This window comes from Trichosurus vulpecula, chromosome 2 (genome assembly GCF_011100635.1).
Source record: "Trichosurus vulpecula isolate mTriVul1 chromosome 2, mTriVul1.pri, whole genome shotgun sequence".
In the NCBI taxonomy this organism is placed as follows: domain Eukaryota; kingdom Metazoa; phylum Chordata; class Mammalia; order Diprotodontia; family Phalangeridae; genus Trichosurus; species Trichosurus vulpecula.
The window spans coordinates 426,742,943-426,761,000 of NC_050574.1; the positions used below are offsets into that span (position 1 = coordinate 426,742,943).

Genomic DNA, 18,058 nt, shown 5'->3' on the forward strand with positions numbered 1-18,058 from the left:
CTGGGGGCTTGAGATGAAACAAAGACATTCTTACTAATATCTACTATTATAGCTTCCCAAAAGCAGGGAAATCATTAAATGAATCTGAATCACAGGGAAACCTATAAGTCAGCAGGTAGTGCTCTTTTAGGAGAGAGGAAGGTTAACTAAATACAAAATCAGAGTCAATTACCTTGGAGGCAAGTAGCCTTGAGCAACTCCCTTCCCTTTCCAAAGCAATTTAAAGAGGTCCTATCCAAATACCTCAAAGAAGCAGAAAAAAGGAAGAGGACTCTAGAAAAGCCTGAATGGAAAACCTGGGGAAGAGTGACCCAAATGAGGTTGGGGGTCAAAGGGAAGGACTCTTCTTCAGATAACTCCAAACCCCCAACTACTTTTCCTGTTTATATAATGACGACATTTTATGTTTGAAAACATTTAATTATATGACGTTTTTACCTTTTAGGGGGGAAAGGGAAGTTTATTCTAGCCACTTTTGGGCTGGCTCTGTAAAAATATTCTGTTATAAATGTCCTCCATTAGAGCATTTGTTTGATACTTCCTTATACCACAGAGGTGAGCCTGGTTTCTTGAAAGCCATGTAAAAACACAGTGAAAATCCTAGAAAGTCCTACTAAGATGCTAGAAATAAAGAACACCAGCCAGGTTATGTTCAGAGAGGTTTATCACCATATCAAATGCAAGAGGATGAATTTTTTGCCCACAACTCTTGAAAGGCATGGAAGGATTTTGATTTGGATACTAGCCACAACTAGTATAGTTAGAAAGTCAAAAGTATTCATTTTGGACTCAGATGGTTTTAACTGGAAGCAGTGATTAACCTCATTCTCAGTTTTTAGATTTTTCAAAAGCAAAGAAAATTTTAAGTTCATTCTTAGTGTAGTATTTAATTCTTCCCAGTTATACTAAGAAAAATTTTTTACATTTGTTTTTAAAACTTCGAGTTCCAAAATTCTTTCCCTTCCTTACCCCGCCCTCCCTCATTGAGAAGGCGAACAATTCCATATAGGTTATATATCTGTAGTCATGCAAAACCTACCCATAACAGTCATGCTGTGAAAGAAAACATAGACCAAAAAAACCTCAAGAAAAATAAAGTAAAAAAAAAAAAAGCTTCAATCTGTATTCAGACACCATCAGTTCTTTCTCTGGGGACAGATAGCATTCTTCATCCTCAGTCCTTTGGAGCTGTCATGGATAGTTGTATTGCTGATAATAGCCAAGTCATTCACAGCTGATCATCTTACCATATTGCTGTTACTTTGTAACCAGTACATTTCACTTTGTATCAACCCATGCAAGTCTTTTCAGGTTTTTCTAAGAGCATTCTGCTCACCATTTCTTATAGTACAATAGTATTCCATCAGAATTACACACCACAACTTGTTCAGCCACTCCCCAAGCGAAGGACATCCCCTCAATTTCTAATTTTTTACCCCAGAAAAGAGCTGCTATACATATTTTTGTACATATAGATGTAATGGCAAGCTAAGTGGGACTTTTGTTTTGGAGTGTTTCTCAGCTTAGTGACAATCAAGTGCCTTTGATGAGCCTCATCTTTATTTGAATCAAGAACCATTGACTGGAAACAATATATATGATGTGGTGCTAGTCATGATTAAAGATCTTTCACACACTCTTTTGCTAAGTAGGTGCTAAGCCTCAGGCCTAGACTTTTTTGCTAAGTAGGTGCTAAGCCCCAGGGCCCTAAACAAGGTATATATGCTCTGAGGTTAGCATTTTGCTTTTGGGGCTCATTCATTGGAAGAGTGTTCCTGTGACTTGTCTACATGAGACTCAAGGTAGCCATTAAGCGACGCCCCCAACCCCCCCCCCCCACTTTGAGAAACCCAGATGTTGGTGCTTCTCTGTCTGGTAACTACGTATGTAATATCTCGGCCAGAAAGCTAGAAGCCTGTCTGTTGATTTGTGTTATTTGCTCTGTTTATATAATTTGTGCTTGTGTTTTCTCTGAAATTCAGGGTGCTTTTTCCCCTGAACTAAGTGAATGATATATGTATATTTAATTAAAGTGAAGTTGTAAACCCCTTGTTGCTTTCCTTAGAAAAGCATGTCAAAAAACCTGTGCTAGCAGCCCTCCCATATGCTGGTGTTACTGGTCTTACACCTCTACAGCAGCTGCTAACAACTTTGTTGTTACAATAGGTCCTTTACCTTTTTGTTTTTTATCTCTTTTGGGATACAGACCTACTAGTGGTATTGCTAGGTCAAAGGGCATGGGTGATTTTATAGCCCTTTGGCCATAGTTCCAAACTGCTTTATAGAATGGTTTAATCAGTTAACAACTCCAACAACAGTATATTAATCATATCCACTCCAACATTTGTCATTTACCATTTCTGTCCTATTAGCCAATCTCATAAGTATGAGGCAGTACCTCAGAATTGTTTTAATTTGCATTTCTCCAATCAATATGGAGTTAGAATATTTTTTCATACGGCTATAGATAGCTTTAATTACTTCATCTGAAAGCTGATTATATCTTTTGATCATTTATCAATTAGAGGAATGGCTCTTATTTTTATAAATTTGACACAGTTCTCTCCATGCTAGAGAAATGAAGCTTTTATCAGAGAAATTTGCTTCAAAATTATTTTTCTCATAGTTACTATTACTAACTGTATTTCCTTCTATTCTTTAACCCTATACCTATTTATTCTATTCTCTTTATCCTTTTACCCTGTCCCTCCTCAAGTGTCTTCTTTCTGACTACCTCTTCCCCCAATCTGCCCTCCCCTCCATCACTTCCCCTTCTCTTATTCCCCACCCCTTCTATTTTCTTGCAGGGTAAGATTGATTTCTATACCCCATTACCTGTGTATCTTATTTCCCCAGTTAAATGTAAAAACAATTGTTAACATTTGTTTTTAAAACTTTGAGTTCCAAATTCTCTTCCTTACTCCCTTCCCATCCCCCTCATTGAGAAGACAAGTAATTCGATATAGGTTATACATGTGTAGTCATGCAAACACTTCCATAATACATGTTACGAAAGACTAATTTTATTTCCCTCCATCCTATCCCACCCCGTTTATTCTATTCTTTCCTTTGACCCTGTCCCTCCTCAAAAGTGTTTGCTTTTGATTACCCCCTCCCCCAATTTTTTCTCCCTTATATCCCCCCTATACCCTTCCCTCCTACTTTCCTGTAGGAAAGATTTCCTGTAGGATAGATTTCTATATCCAATTGTGTGCATATGTTATTCACTCTTTAAGCCAGTTCTGATGAGAGTAAGGTTCACTTATCACTTCCCATCTCTCCCCTCTTCTCCACTGTAAAAGCTTTTCCTTGCCTCTTTCATGTGAGATCATTTACCCCATCCTGCCTCTGACTTTCTCTTAGTACATTCCTCTCATCCCTTAATTTTATTTTTAGATATTATTCCTTCATATTCAACTCACACCTGTGCCTTCTGTCTATATATATATTCCTTCTAACTACCTTAATAGTGAGAAAGGTCTTATGAGTTGCAAATATCATCTGTATGTAATGTAAATACTGAATGTAAACAGTTTAATTTTAATAAGTCCCTTATAATTTCTCTTTCTTGTCTACCTTTTCATGCTTCTCTTGAGTACTGTATTTGAAAGTCAAATTTTCTATTCTGCTCTGGTTTTTTTCTCAAGTATGCATGAAATTCCTCTACCTCACCTAATATTAATTTTTTTCCCCTCATGGATTATACTCAGTTTTGCTGGGTAGGTGATTCTTGGTTTTAATCCTAGCTCCTTTGACCTCCTTTGACCTCATATTCCAAACCCTCTGATCCTTTAAGGTAGAAGCTGCTAAATCTTGTGTTATCCTGATTGTGGTTCCACAATACTTGAATTGTTTCTTTCAGGCTGCTTGGAATATTTTCTCCTTGACCTGGGAACTCTGGAATTTGGCTATAATATTCCTGGGAGTTTTCATCTTGGTATGTCTTTCAGGAGGTGATTGGTAGATTCTTTCAATTTCTATTTTACCCTAGGTTCCAAACTAACAGGGCAATTTTCCTTGATAATTTCTTGAAAGATGGTATCTCGGCCCTTTTTTTGATTATGGCTTTCAGGTACTCCAATAATTTTTAAATGATTTCCCCTGGATCTATTTTCTAGGTCGGTTGTTTTTCCAATGAGATATTTCACATTGTCTTCTATTTTTCCATTCTTTTGGCTTCGTTTTATCATTTTGTGATTTCTCATAAGGTCAGTAGCTTCCATTTGCTCCATTCTAATTTTTAAGGAATTATTTTCTTCAGTAAGCTTTTGCACCTCCTTTTGAATTTGGCTAATTCTGCTTTTTAAGGCATTCTTCTGCTCATTGGCTTTTTGGACCTCTTTTGCTAATCTATTTTTTTAAGGTGTTATTTTCTTCAGTATTTTTTAAGGTCTCTTACCAAGCTATTGACTTGTTTTTCATGATTTTCTTGCATCACTCTCATTTCTCTTCCCAATTTTTCCTCTACTTCTCTTACTCGATTTTCAAACTCCTTTTTGAGCTCTTCCATGGCTTGAGACCAATTCATATTTTTCTTGGAGGCTTTGGAGGTAGGAGCTTTGACTTTGTTGTCTTCTTCTGAGTGTATGTTTTGATTCCTGGTCACCAAAGTAAATTTCTATAGTATGAGTTTTTTTTCCCCATTATTTACTCATTTTCCCAGCCTAGTACTTGACTCTTTGTTAAGGTAGGGGTCTGCTTCCAGTGTGGAGGGTGAACTGTCCCAGGTTTCAGGGGTTTTATGGAGCTATTTTTAGAAATACTTCTAGTGACCTGTAAGTTTTCAGTTCTTCCAGAGTGGTACGATCCAAGGAGAGGTGTTTACTCCTCTCCTGGCCTGTGCTCTGGTCTGTGAGTGACTAAGTTCATTTTTAAAAGCTTTCGTTTTTCCTTCTTTCTCCTGGATCTCACTTTAATGGGGTCAAAGGTGTGGTTCTAGTATCAACATACATTGTGCCAGAGAGGATTATCTAAGTCTACTGCTATAGTAATGGAAACAATTGTCACATTTGAGAAGGAAAACACAGACTAAAAGAAAAATGATCAGTAAAATATAAATGTCTACTTGAATGCAAAGGTCTAGGGTCCACAAAATAAGGTTATGAAGAAAAGACACAAAAATACAAGGTACTAATTTAAAAATAGTAGTTCAGCAAAACTGAATGACTAGCAGACAGTGATAAATGATACTAAACAACAGACAAAAAGGGGACCTGTGTCTCTGAATTCTTGTGCCATTTAATAGTCCTAGAAGATTGTTTATAATTCTGAGTAGAAAAAAAAAAAGGCCCACTAGTTCTGATGGACTTAGGAAACTGGGTGAGCATTAGATGTCTCTCACCCTAACTATAAAAGTCATGTTAATATGTACTAGCATGAAGGTCTAATATAATCTCCCAGAATCATTCAGAATCCAATAAAGAACATATATACTAGGTGTTCCTGGACTCAAGGTTAACCCAGGGCTTGTCAAGACCTCAGGTGTCATTGATTTTGTGATCGTATCAGTTAAAATGATCCTCTAATTGGACCAATACCAACTTAAAGGCAGAAGAAAAACCTTAGGATTCTAGTGACTCATACTACATTTGACTGTTTGGAACTTGGCACAGTGCTTTGCACTTAGGTATGCAATAAAAATGTGTTGAAGAATAGTGCTGTCCTGATACCATGTTTTACCTATTCATGGTTTAATGGGTTTGGTCAGGTTAGAAAATCACATCAAACTATTAAGTTCAATAAAATTACACTGATATAGCAATACAATTTTCACTAAGGTCCTACTCTAATGCCTCATAAAAATAGATATTTAACAAGATTTATCCATTTTCCAGTTTTATTTTTATAATATCTTTTATATATGCCAAATCACAAACATTAGTAAAAATAAATCATTATTTTTGTGGATTGTGAATTTGCATTAGGGAAAAAAAAGAACTACCATGCCCTGATTGCTCCCATCTTATTCAACCCAATTCCATCTGATCATTTACCTATAATGCTATTCCCCTACAGAGGATATAAGGATGTATAAGGATAATGTTAACACAGAATGGAGGCATAGGTAAGAATGTATAAATGTGTCAACTACTAGGGTCTCTTGGTCTAAGGCTCTAGGCCTGGAGTAAGGTCAACCCCCAGATGCTTTGCTTTGTTCTTCAATCAAACCAAAGGGCCACCCCTAGATGGCTAGTTCTGATTGTCTCCCTTCAACTGTTAAGTCAGTCATATATATCTTATCTTGTTTTATCAGTTCTAGAAAAAGCCCTGGCTAGGTAATATGCTGCTACTGATATCAACGAGTTAGGAACCCTATTCACTGATATATAAGCTGGGGCAGTGTGGGCCTTCCTGTTCTAAATCCCAACTCCAAATTTCTAGTTCTTGACTCTAGCCACTTCATTTATCATCACTGGCAATCCCCTGTTGGGAAAGCCAGGTGGCAACTGGTTTCTTTACATTGTAGTAAATCTGGCCAGTGTAGGAAGAAGGAATGTCATCAGGAAGACAGGAATGGATAGCATTCAATTGTAGAGCAATCTCTTCTCATAAAAAACAGAACATTCATTTTCTCCAATCTAAAGATTTGTGAGTATATGACTGGGAGTGCATTATTCATAGAACTTCATTATGTTGCTGACTATTTAAGTACTCTCCTACTAAATTTGGTCCTTCAGTAAGGAAGATAATGGGAGGAAGAAAAGGTGCAATAAACAAATAAATTTAGGAAATTAGAGAGACATGCTTAAAAGTAATGGTTGAAGTTAAATTTTGATCATTTTAGAATCTTTTTAAGCACAAATAATTGCGAGTTGGCTACATACAAAAAAATTTAAGGAATAGTTATTGATATTTAAGTGTACTACTTCATGTCCCTGTAGGGCTATTATGCACTTACAACAAGGTCACATGACAGGGAAAAGAGTACGAGACTAAGAGTTGGGAGATGCATATTATAGTCCTGGCTTTGTCACTGTACAGAAATGGAAACTTTGGCACATCATTGAACTGAATCAGTTTGCTAACAAAATGAGTAGGAAAGGATAGAGCTCTTTGGGTTTTGGAGTTATGACATCAAACAAAATAGAGTTCACAGTTATACATGCTAACTTTCTCTAACTACAGACAAGTGGTAAAGTAACTTAGAAAGCTACTTACATTCGAAGGTTTGAGTTTGTTAATGATGGTTGTTTTGCCACTGTTATCCAGCCCAAGGCACAGAACATGAACCTCCTTCTTCTTCAGGCCAAGCAAGCCTGACAGCTTGTCCAACAATCCCATAATGATGATTCAAATTTTCACAAACCAGCTGAGAGTGCACAGAAGAACACAAAACTATTATAAAAGGCCCTCCAAGTATACACTGGGTACATATGTGGGTCAAGAATATGAAGACTGGAGAGACAATAGAAAAGGTAATGTCACTACAATTTGTAATCAGTAAACAGAACATAAGCTGATTACACTAAAGAAGTCTTGTCTGCAAAGCAGATTGACTGCTTATAAACCTGGGCACACAGGATAATGAATCCCCTTGGAGTTGCTAGACAGGTTTCGTTTCAGATATAGTATAAAAGGCAACAGTATGGATCAGATTCAGGTCAGTGATACTTTATGGTCTATAATTTTAAATTATAAATTTGAAGAGGGTCTATCAGTTAACAATGACAAAAATTAAATGTTTAAGATTTAGAACCTATAAAAAAATAAGACGACTGAAACAGTCAATTTACAAAAGAGAAAAAACTTGAAAAAATGTTCAACCTCACTTTAATTATCAAAGTGATAAAAATTAAAACAAATTTAAGGAACTATCTCACATCCATCAAATTGTTGGAGATAATTAAAAATGACAAAACACAATTCTAGTGGGATTGTGGATAAAGAAACACATTGATGGTAGAACCTCAAATTGATAGTTTTAAAAAATATGGCAATATACAATGAAAGTTGCAAAAAATAATACCTTTTGTACCAATAATTCTATTTTTGGGAATATACTTGCATTGGTAACTAAGGTGGGGCCCCAGGTGGGGCCACTGAAGGGAGGTCTGATTATATCTTAGCTCCCAAGTAGGCCTAAAACCCCTAGCTACTAGGTGCTAAGTAGATATGGGGTGAAGCCCCTAGGGTCCTAAGGGGAGTTGCTAAGATAAGAGCCAACAGTAAGAACTTAAGTTCTGGTGGTTCAGATGATGTTTGATGATGACTAAAGAGTGCATAAAAAGAGAAGACAGAGCTATTTGGTGTGTGATGTGCTGACTGGAGACTCCAGCAGCTGTAGTTAAGAGCCCTTCAGCTTGTAAACCCGGATGTTTGGACTTTGTTAAACTCTGGTAACTATGCATTGAGATTTGAATCAGACAAAGTCTGTCTGTTGATGTTTGTAATTTGTCTATATTTGCTCTGAAGTTCAGGGTGCTGGCTTTTCCCTCTGAACTAAGTAAATGATACTTGTATACCAGATTAAAGTAGGATCGTTAACCCCTTAACGTTGCTTTCCTTAGTAAAGTAGATCAAAAGAACCTAGGCTTGCAGTGTTCTGTGTGCTGGTTGTTGTTGGTTTTACACCCCCACAGCAGCTCCTAGCTGGACTGTTGAAACAGTACTCTGAGAATGTAATCAACAACAACAACAAACTCTGTTTAAATAATCTTAGAGTAGTATTTTTTTTAAATTACAAAAACAAATAAAACTGGAAGCAAGCTAAATATTCAATGAAGGAACTGAATGTAAAAATTATGGAAACAATACACAGAGAAAAAACAAATCTAAAGGAACACAGCATACTATGACCATATAAGAGGAAACAAGAATAAACAAGAATGGACACACACACAAAAGATTACAATGAATACTTAGAAAGAGTAACTGAAAAGTCCTAACATTTTACAAACTGAAATTCATTGCACAAATAATTGTAATGCAATTTTGGGTTGTATTGATATTTAATATGATAATAAATCACTTACAAAACAGATGTAATTAGTCTAGAAAACAAAAGGCAAGTGAGTGAATTAACCCTCTGTTTATCAGATATACTTCATTTTTACTGAGAACCAAAGTAAATAAAACAAGTTTAGGTTAGAACTGTTAGCAAATTTTTATGAAGTGTTAAAGACCATCTAATCTCTTTCCATGTTGGGGTATTAAAGTACAAGATACTTAGATGTATTATTTTGGGATAATTTAGATATAGTTTAGTGTACTAGGTCATATTTCTTCACTGTGCAAATGCCATTCAAATTTCTCCTTTCAAGCCAGAGAAAGATAAAACTAAGATGAAAAATGACCAATTATATTTCAAATTCCAAATCTGGCTAAATTTCTTACAGTACAATTGTATCCCATTACATTCATATGTTATACCATAACTTGCCTATCCCACAATTGATGGGCACCCCCTCAGATTCCTGTTGTCACTTCGAAAAGAGCCACAGGTATTCGAAAATATGCTTAGTGTGTGTATTGCTTAGGACTAATTTCTCCATATTCTCCCTTTAATTCCCTCTCTCCCTTTTTCTCTGTCCCTCAAATTTCTCTGTTGATTGAAATGTAGTTCTCTACCCAACTGTACACATGTGCATGTATTCTTTGACCAGTTCGGATGAGAATGAGGTTCAAGTGTTAACTGCACCAATTGCTTCCCTCTGTTTGTATAGACTTCTAACTGCACATCTCAATTATTTTTCCTAGTTTTTCTTTCTCTTCACCTTCCCTTGTGTATTCCTCTTCCCCTCCTTTTCCATTCTTCTTTTAAGATCATCAGACATAAGATATAAAAGATCCACTTCCAGGATTTCTGTCCAATTAGACTTTCTCTATGATTACTGCTGATGACGGGATTCAAAATTGTGTTGTGTTAAATTATTTTTCAGTCCTGTCCAACTCTTCATGACTTCATTTGTGGTTTTCTTGGTAAAGATGATAGAGTGATTTGCCATTTCCTTCTCCAGGTAATTTTACAGATGAGGAAACTGAGGTAAAGAAGGTTAAATGACTTGCCTAGGGTCACAACAGCTAGTAAGTGTCTGAGGCCAGATTTGAATTCAGAAAGAGGAGCCTTCCTGACTCTAGGGCCAGTACTCTATCCACTGCACCACCTAGATGCCCCAGAATTCAAAAGGGATACATATATCATCTCCCCATTTTGGGAATGTAAGCAGTTTATCTCTGTTAAATCCTTTATTTTTTTGTGTTTACTTTTTTATGTTTCTCTTAACTTCTTTGTGTCTGAACTTCAAAGTTTCTATTTAGCTCTGGTCTTTTCATCAGGAATACTACAAAGTCTTTTTTTTTTCATTAGAAGTCCATTTCCCCCAAGATTATATTCAGTTTTGCTGGGTTAAGAGTATATTGTTTGCATTCTAGAATATCATATTCTAAGCTCTTCACTTAAGTGGTGGCTGCTAAATCATGTGTAATTTTGACTGTCTTTAAATTTGAATTCTTTCTTTCTGACTGCTTGCAATATATTTTTGTTTACCTGGAAGCTCTAGATTTTAGACAATGTATTTCTGAGGTTTCTTTTAGAAGATGACTGGTAGATTCTTCCTATTCCACTTTGCCCATTGGTTCTAGGAGTTCTGGGCAATTTTAAGATTTCTTGATACATGATGTTTAGGGTCTTTATTTTGGTTCTGGTTTTCAAATAGTTTAATGAGTCTTACATTTTTTTCTCATTGATCTGTTTTCCAAGTCAGTTGTTTTTGCTACAAGATACCTTACATTTTGTTCTAATGTTTCAGTCTTTTGATTTTGGTATATTCTTTTTTGTCTAGTTGGTTTCTCCTTGATCCATTCTCATTTTCAGGGAGTATGCTGCTTTGGCAAGGTTTTATACCTTATGTATGAAATTGCTAATTCATTTTCAAATTCTTTTTTCCATAGCTCCCATTTCTTTCCAAGTTTTTCCTCTAAAAACTCTTAAGTTTTCTGAAACGATGGCATTAGATTTCATTTAATTTATAAAAACATTAACTTAAAAAAATGCTTGCTTCATTTCTTTTAAGAATTCTAGTTGAATTTGTGTCTGACCTGTATTTTTCTTTGAGACTTTGCTTGTAGATGTTTTGGGGTCATTCTATTCTTCTGGGTTTCTGTATTCAGTGTTCCTGTCACCATAATAGTTTTTTATGGCAGGATTTTTTTTTTTTTGGCTCATTCTTCCAGTCTACTTCTGACTTCACACTTTACATGAGGGCCAGGTTCCGCTTACTACGATAGGGACAGTGTGGATTTAATCAATTGTTGCTCTCTTGAGAATAGTGAGAATTGTGTTGTTCTAGACTTAATTCAGTGCTTTCAAAGTGCAGGGCAAAGTCTGATTGTTACCCCAGCCTCCACCCCCATCTGAAGTTATGGTTCCTGATATGAATCTGAGTATGAGCAACACTTCACTGCTGCTGGATTAAATCACCATCAGCTAGATGGAAAGCTCTGCTGGGTCAGTGACAGAACTGTAGGTTTCTTTAAAGTCTAGGATTCCTGCCCTGGTTATTTCTCTACAGGCTTCAAATTGTACTAGAAGTTAGTACTGACACTCTTCTCTGTCCACAGGTTCCTTCCTCAGGCCACTCTGGATTTGTGAGCCAGAACTGGTACTGGGCAACAAACCTGCCAGTAAATATTTGTTCCCAGGTCACCATTCAAGGTCACTGTATGGTACAGATGTGGGAGTCACTTCTTGCCCTTAAACATAGTCCCTGTGCACTGAAATACTGAGAAGAACCCACTGCTGAACCGACCTCGACACCAGTGTCCACCAATCTATCTGCTGACCTGGGCTGAACAAATGACTCACTGTAATTTTTTTTTCTAGGATTTTCCAATATGATTTGGTCTGATGTATTTTCTAGATCACTTTGGAGGAGTTTGGCGAAGGAGCTCACTATACTCCTTCCTACTACTCTGCTGTCTTGGTTCTACCTCAGAAGTGATCTCTGCCTGTATTTACCATGAAAAGTGCCATTCAGAGGAAGCCAAGAGCCTAGAAAAAGTCTCAGCCAGCAAACATTTAATCTTCTAAGAATAATGCCAATTCACAGATATAAACCATTTTGAATTTTAAAAATAAATTTTATTGATATCTTTTATTTTTACATCACTTACATTCCTACACTGTACGTCTCCTCAACCCCCTCCCAGAAATCCATTTCTTATAATAATAAAAAAGAGAAAGAAGGAAAAAAGATGCTCCACAAATTAATCAATATATCAGAAAAGTTTGATACTCTTGTGTAGTCTACAAGCCATTTCTCGATTCTGTCATATTTTTGAAAATTATATTTATAATCTTTCTCTATGGCCACTTTTACATTGAAGTCACTGAAAATTAAAGTATATGTTGATTTAATATGGGTGCTCCTATTCAATTCTTTTGAGAATTTTCTCATCCTCTGCCACAGATGTTGGCACATAAACTTTTCTCCACAGTAATCTTTTTTATGATGTTCGCTGTAAGATGAAATGATCAAGTAACCAATGCCTTTGGATACATAAGAAAACCAACTCTACCAATTCCTTTATTTGACTTTCCAAAGAAAACCTGGAGCCTTTTTTCCATTTAGATACAATTTTTTTTTAATCTTCTGGCTTGTAGCATTGGTTTTAAACATTTTTTTTTTTGTATCGTGGACCTTTCTAGCAGTCTGGTGAAGCCTATGTACTCCTTTTTTGCCTAATTCTTTAAATGCATAAAATAAACTATGTAGGATTACAAAGGAAATTAATTATACTGAAATACAATTCTCAAAATGTATCTTTTTAAAAGTTCATGGACCTTAGGGTTAAGAATCCCTGACATATAAAGAATAACAATAATAAAAAGATTAAGTTTCTTTGGCAATACTACATTAATTTATTGGCTGCTACGTAAGGAAGTCACATTTAAGGTATAAACAGTTAAATGAATGCTCACTGGCAGTATAAAAAAAATCACTGAGGAAGTGGAAGGAGAAACACAAGATGGGGACAGTCACTTTGTATTTTTCTTAGTTTTTTTTCATTTCCTAGGTTACCATTGAAAAAAGAAAAAAAAATCATCATTTACTGGCATGATAATAAACCTACCTGTACTTGGCTAGCCTAACTATATGAATCCAACTACAGAACTCTCTGCAGAAATAAAGGCAGACATGAATAACTGGAGAAACGTAAGTTGTCCATGGGTGGGTCTAGTTAATATAATAGAAATGACGATATTGCGTAAATTAATTTATTTATCAATTACAGTACCAATTAAGCTACCAAAGAATATTTTATAGAACTAGAAAAACTAATAAAATTCATAAGGAGGGGAAAAAAGGTCAAGTATCTCAAAAGCATTAATTTAAATCTCAAACTGTTGTACAAAGTAGTAAGCATTTAGTCAGTTAATAAATATTTATTAAATGCCTGTGTTCCTAGCACGATTTTAAGCATTGGGGATACAAAGAAATGTAAAAGGCAATCTCTGCTCTTAAGGAGCTCACAGTCTAATGGGAAAGAAAATATGCAAACAGTGATGTATAAATAAATTATATGTAGGGATGTAAGGAGGAAAAAGACTGAGGTGGTGGGGAGGGCAAGTTATGAAGGCAAACAGAGGATTTCATATTTGATCCTGGAAGTGACAGGGAGCTGCTAGAGTTTACTGAGTAGGGCAATGGCATGATCAGACCTTTGCTATAGGAAGATCACTTTGACAGCTGAGTGAAGGATGATCTGTGGTAGTATAACAGAATCAGGGTTTCCTTGACTTAACTTTCTCCTTCCACATAACCTGATTAGCCTCAGCTTCCTAATTTAGGGTCATAAAAAAGCCCCTGACATGAAGAATCTTCGTGGGTGCCTGAGCCTGATGCAGCCAGAGCTCCGAAACGAGGGAGTTGCCACATCCTGATGACTTACAGACCAGACACGTGTCCAGATGGAGATGTGGGGGCCCATCAAGAGTAAGCGCCACTGTACCTTTGTTGCATATTTTTACTGCTAGAGTAAAGTAAATGCACTTTGTTAAATGTTCTGTGACTTGTGAATGCCTCATTTCGTTCTGACAACAAACCTGAACTAAGAGAATGCTGGCCTTGGTGCTACTCCTCCCACAAGCAGGGAAGGAAGCACCTGTGGTAGGCAGGTCCACCTGAGGTGAGGCAGGCCTGCATCCCAGCACTGCTGGTGTCAGAGGAGAGAGGAGAACGAATTCCAGACGCTATGAAGATGAAATCAGTAGACCTTGGCAACAGGTTGGATACAGGGGGAGAGACTGAGAAGTCTAGAATGACGTTCCCAGTCACAAGTCCCTGGATGACTGGGAAGGCTGGATGGAGTAACAGCAGGAATAAGGAGGAGGAAGAAGAGGAGGAAGAGGAGGAGGGAGAGGAAGAAAACGAAAAAGAGGAGGAGAAAGAGCAGAAGAAAAGGAGGAGGAGACGGGGAAGCAGACCCCCTCCTCGCCGACTCGCCGACTCGCCCCTTCACTCACCTGCGATTCACCACCGGGGAGCGGGGCGGGAACCTTACGCGTCTCGGCTTAGGGCACGAGGGACCCCCGCTTCAGCTCTCAGGTCCTGTCCGATCCCATCTAGAGGACTCGCCCGGCGGCCAGAGGGATTCATCCACCAGGTCAAGAGGGTCGGGAAAACCGAAGAGCCCACAAAGTCTCCCGGGAGCTAGCACAGGAGCTGGCGGCACTGTAGGCGTCCCCTAGGCAACCGTGGCCCGTTCCGGCCTCAGGCCCCGCCCTCCCCGGGCTCCTCCTTTCTGCTTCCTCTTACGGGAATTAGCTCTATCCCCGCGAGGTTTGATGGGGAAGGTCGGGGGTGGGGGGGCCCTCTCCTCCCCTCCCCTCCCCCCGGGGCTTGGTTGGCAGATTGGGCAGTAAGGAGGGAATGCGCATGCCTGGCTAATGAAGCGTGCAGAAAGCCTTTCCGCCTTCAAGTACAGCTCTGGCCTGGAACTGGTTGCTATGGGGAGGTGGGGAATGACGGCAGCAGCCTCATTGCTTCACGGGAAATGTAGTCCTTTTCCTTCCTCTTCTCTAGGTCAGTTCGGGCATCTGGGAGCCTGTAGTGATTCCTCCTCACTCCCCGTCAGCCCCGCCCAAAGCTAGATGTCCTTGCCGGGAGCTGCACGCCGAGTTTGTGTGGGCTCCCCCATGTAGGGACTGACATTGAAGAGGAGGTTGGTGTTTTTTCTGCCCTAATGAGGCTCCTCCGAGGACAGGGTGGCCTGAAGCTGGGGCGCACAGCAACGCGCTCTGAGTGATGCTGGGGGCTGATGGCTGCAGGGGCCGGTTTGTAAAGTTTTCACTTTGCAACTTTCCTTTATTCCAGGTTGGGGGGCGGGGCGCGGATCGAGTCTCCCGATTTTTGTTTTAAAGGACAAAGGAAATGCGGCTGGAATTGCTCAAACCCTCCTAGCTCTTCCCTCCTCTTGGGGGAGATGAGAACAGAACCTCGTTTGACTCAGGATCCCGAAGTTCTGGAGCAGGAATAATAATCATCATAGATCAGCTTTATGTAAAATATATCAAGTACTTTGCTTGACCCCATACCAACTGATCGGTAGTGCAGGTATTACTATCCCCTCTTATAAATGGGGAAATGGGTCCCCGTGAATTCCTAGGGTTGAGAAATTATTGATTTGGTGACGCAAGTAGGGTGTGTGCCGAGATAAATTGCTTTAAAAAATAAAGGAGCTGTTTGGCACTTTTTTTCTTCATTCTTTTCCTTGGATTGACTCCTTCCTCCTGATATCTGTTGCTCCCCAATTCCAAGCCCAACTCTGTTGATTTCACCTAGCACATTTCCCTGTTTGCTTTGGAACCTTTACTGTATAGTTCACAGATAGTTCCCTGTTAACTTGAACTGTTCAATTGTTTTCTCATAGGGTGCCACAGATCCCTTAATCATTAAATCCAAAGGCTTTTTTTTCTGTCTTCATATTTCTTCATCCTGCTTAACTGTTCTGTTTTAACATGACATCACTCCTTTCTGGAGAATTCCTTGACTTCAGTGACACTGTTCTATCCTAGATCGCCTAACTTGTTTATAATCCATCCTTAAGCGAGATTCCTTCCCTATCACCCAAGTGCTGTTCTCTTACTACACTTTATTCTTAGATATCTCATCTGTTCTGTATATCCCTCTGCAATTTATAATTTTAAAGAGTTGACTTGGGGCACTGAGTGTTTAAGTAATTTGCCTAGGATCACACTGCCAGTATTTATCAGAGACAGGGCTTGAAACCAAATCTTCCTGACTCGGAAGCCAATTTTCTATTCACTGCCATGCAGCCTCTCACATCTCTGTGCAAATGACTCCCAAATCTATAAAAGCCACCCTAATCTTTCCTCTAAACTCTAGTCTCACATCTCCATCTTCCTGCTAAACATCGTTTAGATGTCACACTCACACCTCAAATTCAGTATGCCCAAAAATGAATTCATTACCTCCAAAACCTACTCCTCACCCAAATTCTTATTTCTGTTGACATTATCATCTAGTCACCTCGGTTTAAAACTTGAGGCATTTTTGACTCTTCCCTCTCCTGCACCCTGTCTCATATCCGATAAATTGTAAAAACCTCCATTCTACCTTTACAAGATTTCATATCCATCTTGTTCTCACGACTCACACTAGCATCATCCTAATCATCAGATCCTCTTGCTTAGATTACTGTCGCCTAAATGGTGTCCATTCTTTTAGTTTTTTTCCCCACTTTAATTCGACCTTCACACAGCTATCAGAAAAATCTGAGCGTATTATTCTCCTTCTCAAAAAATCATCAGTGGCTCACTGTTGTCTCTAGGATAAAAATACAATTTCCTTACCCTTTTTGCCATTTCTTTAGGGCATCTCATAACCATTGGCATTGTATACTGGTCACATCTAATTAAGGAACTAATAATAATAATTAACATTTATAGTGTCTGCCCTCTTCCAGGCATTGTGTTAGGCAGTAAACTGAGATAATTGCTTAAGGTCACCAAATGAACAAATTTCAGATCTATGCATTTTCTTAATTTATCTTAGTGCCAAATAATATGATAAATTCTGACTTATTTTAAACATCAAATTAGGAAAAACAATATTTCACTTAAAATGTGACCAAAATGAATTCTGTTATCTGGATCTATGTTCCAAATGGTATTACACAGAATCTGGGGTTAGGATTTTAATGCTAACTGGAAACTTATATTTTACACAAATGCTACTTATTCTAAACATTTCATATTATGAGGTCCACTATTTCCAGCTAATCCGGTGGCAATCTGATATTACAATTTAATCTATCCCAACTATCATACTTAAGAGTATGTTTTAATTTAGTTCAAATATGGGTTCTACAATCTTGGAAGAAATCTATAGCTTATTAATTTATCTATAACTTTCTATGATTTCTTAAAATGAATTGGAGTCTCATATAATTGAGTAAAATTTTCAATTTTAGCACACATACCGATTTTAAAAAGTTACTTCAAAATTGACTAGTACTTACCTTTAATTTATAAGACTCCCTAAATTCTAACTGAGATATTCCAAACTCAGTTACCTTTGGTTGTATCCTGATTCACACAAACCTTTTCTCTTTCTGTGACCCAAGAAAGGTTAAGTGCAACCTTGAAACTTTCACTGGCACAGCCCCCAAACCTGCCTCTCTTTGATCAGTGAAATGACCTTTTTTTTTCTTAGATCTTAGGGGAAAAGGTTCCCCCTTCCTTTTTTCTTTTTCGTCCCTCTACATCCTCAAATGTGGCCGGAGTTCAGGAGTAGAGAGAGAGAGAGAGAGAGAATTTTTACCAACAACTTTTTCTTTCAAACAGTTTCCAAGCTGTTTACTCTCAAACCCTCTGTTCACACTTTCAGCTATGACTTCAAAGTAATGAGACAGCTTATCAATCTTTCTCTAGCTTCTTCTAGTTATAACCGTTAGGGATTTTTCTTTTTCTGCCTGGCTGAATTTTAAATCTTACAAGGTGGCAGACATTTTCACACAGACATAGAGTTGCAGGGGGAAGTCCACAAGCTCAGAGAGCCTTGTTAGAAATCCCCTCCACAAATCACTTTTCTTAGTC

At 37.9% G+C, this 18,058-nt stretch overlaps 1 protein-coding gene across 1 annotated transcript in view; it reads right to left on the minus strand.

Moving 5' to 3' along the window:
- The window catches only part of ARL6 (ADP ribosylation factor like GTPase 6), a 38,975-nt gene extending 24,212 nt beyond the window's left edge, over positions 1 to 14,763 (minus strand). Inside the window, exons 1-2 of the mRNA XM_036747786.1 lie at positions 14,465 to 14,763; positions 7,159 to 7,309 (exon numbers count right to left, since the gene is read on the minus strand). Of these exons, the coding sequence (XP_036603681.1) occupies positions 7,159 to 7,281 (123 nt within the window). The 5' untranslated portion in view covers positions 7,282 to 7,309; positions 14,465 to 14,763. The remainder of the gene's footprint in view (positions 1 to 7,158; positions 7,310 to 14,464) is intronic.
- Between the last annotated feature and the right edge of the window lie 3,295 nt (positions 14,764 to 18,058).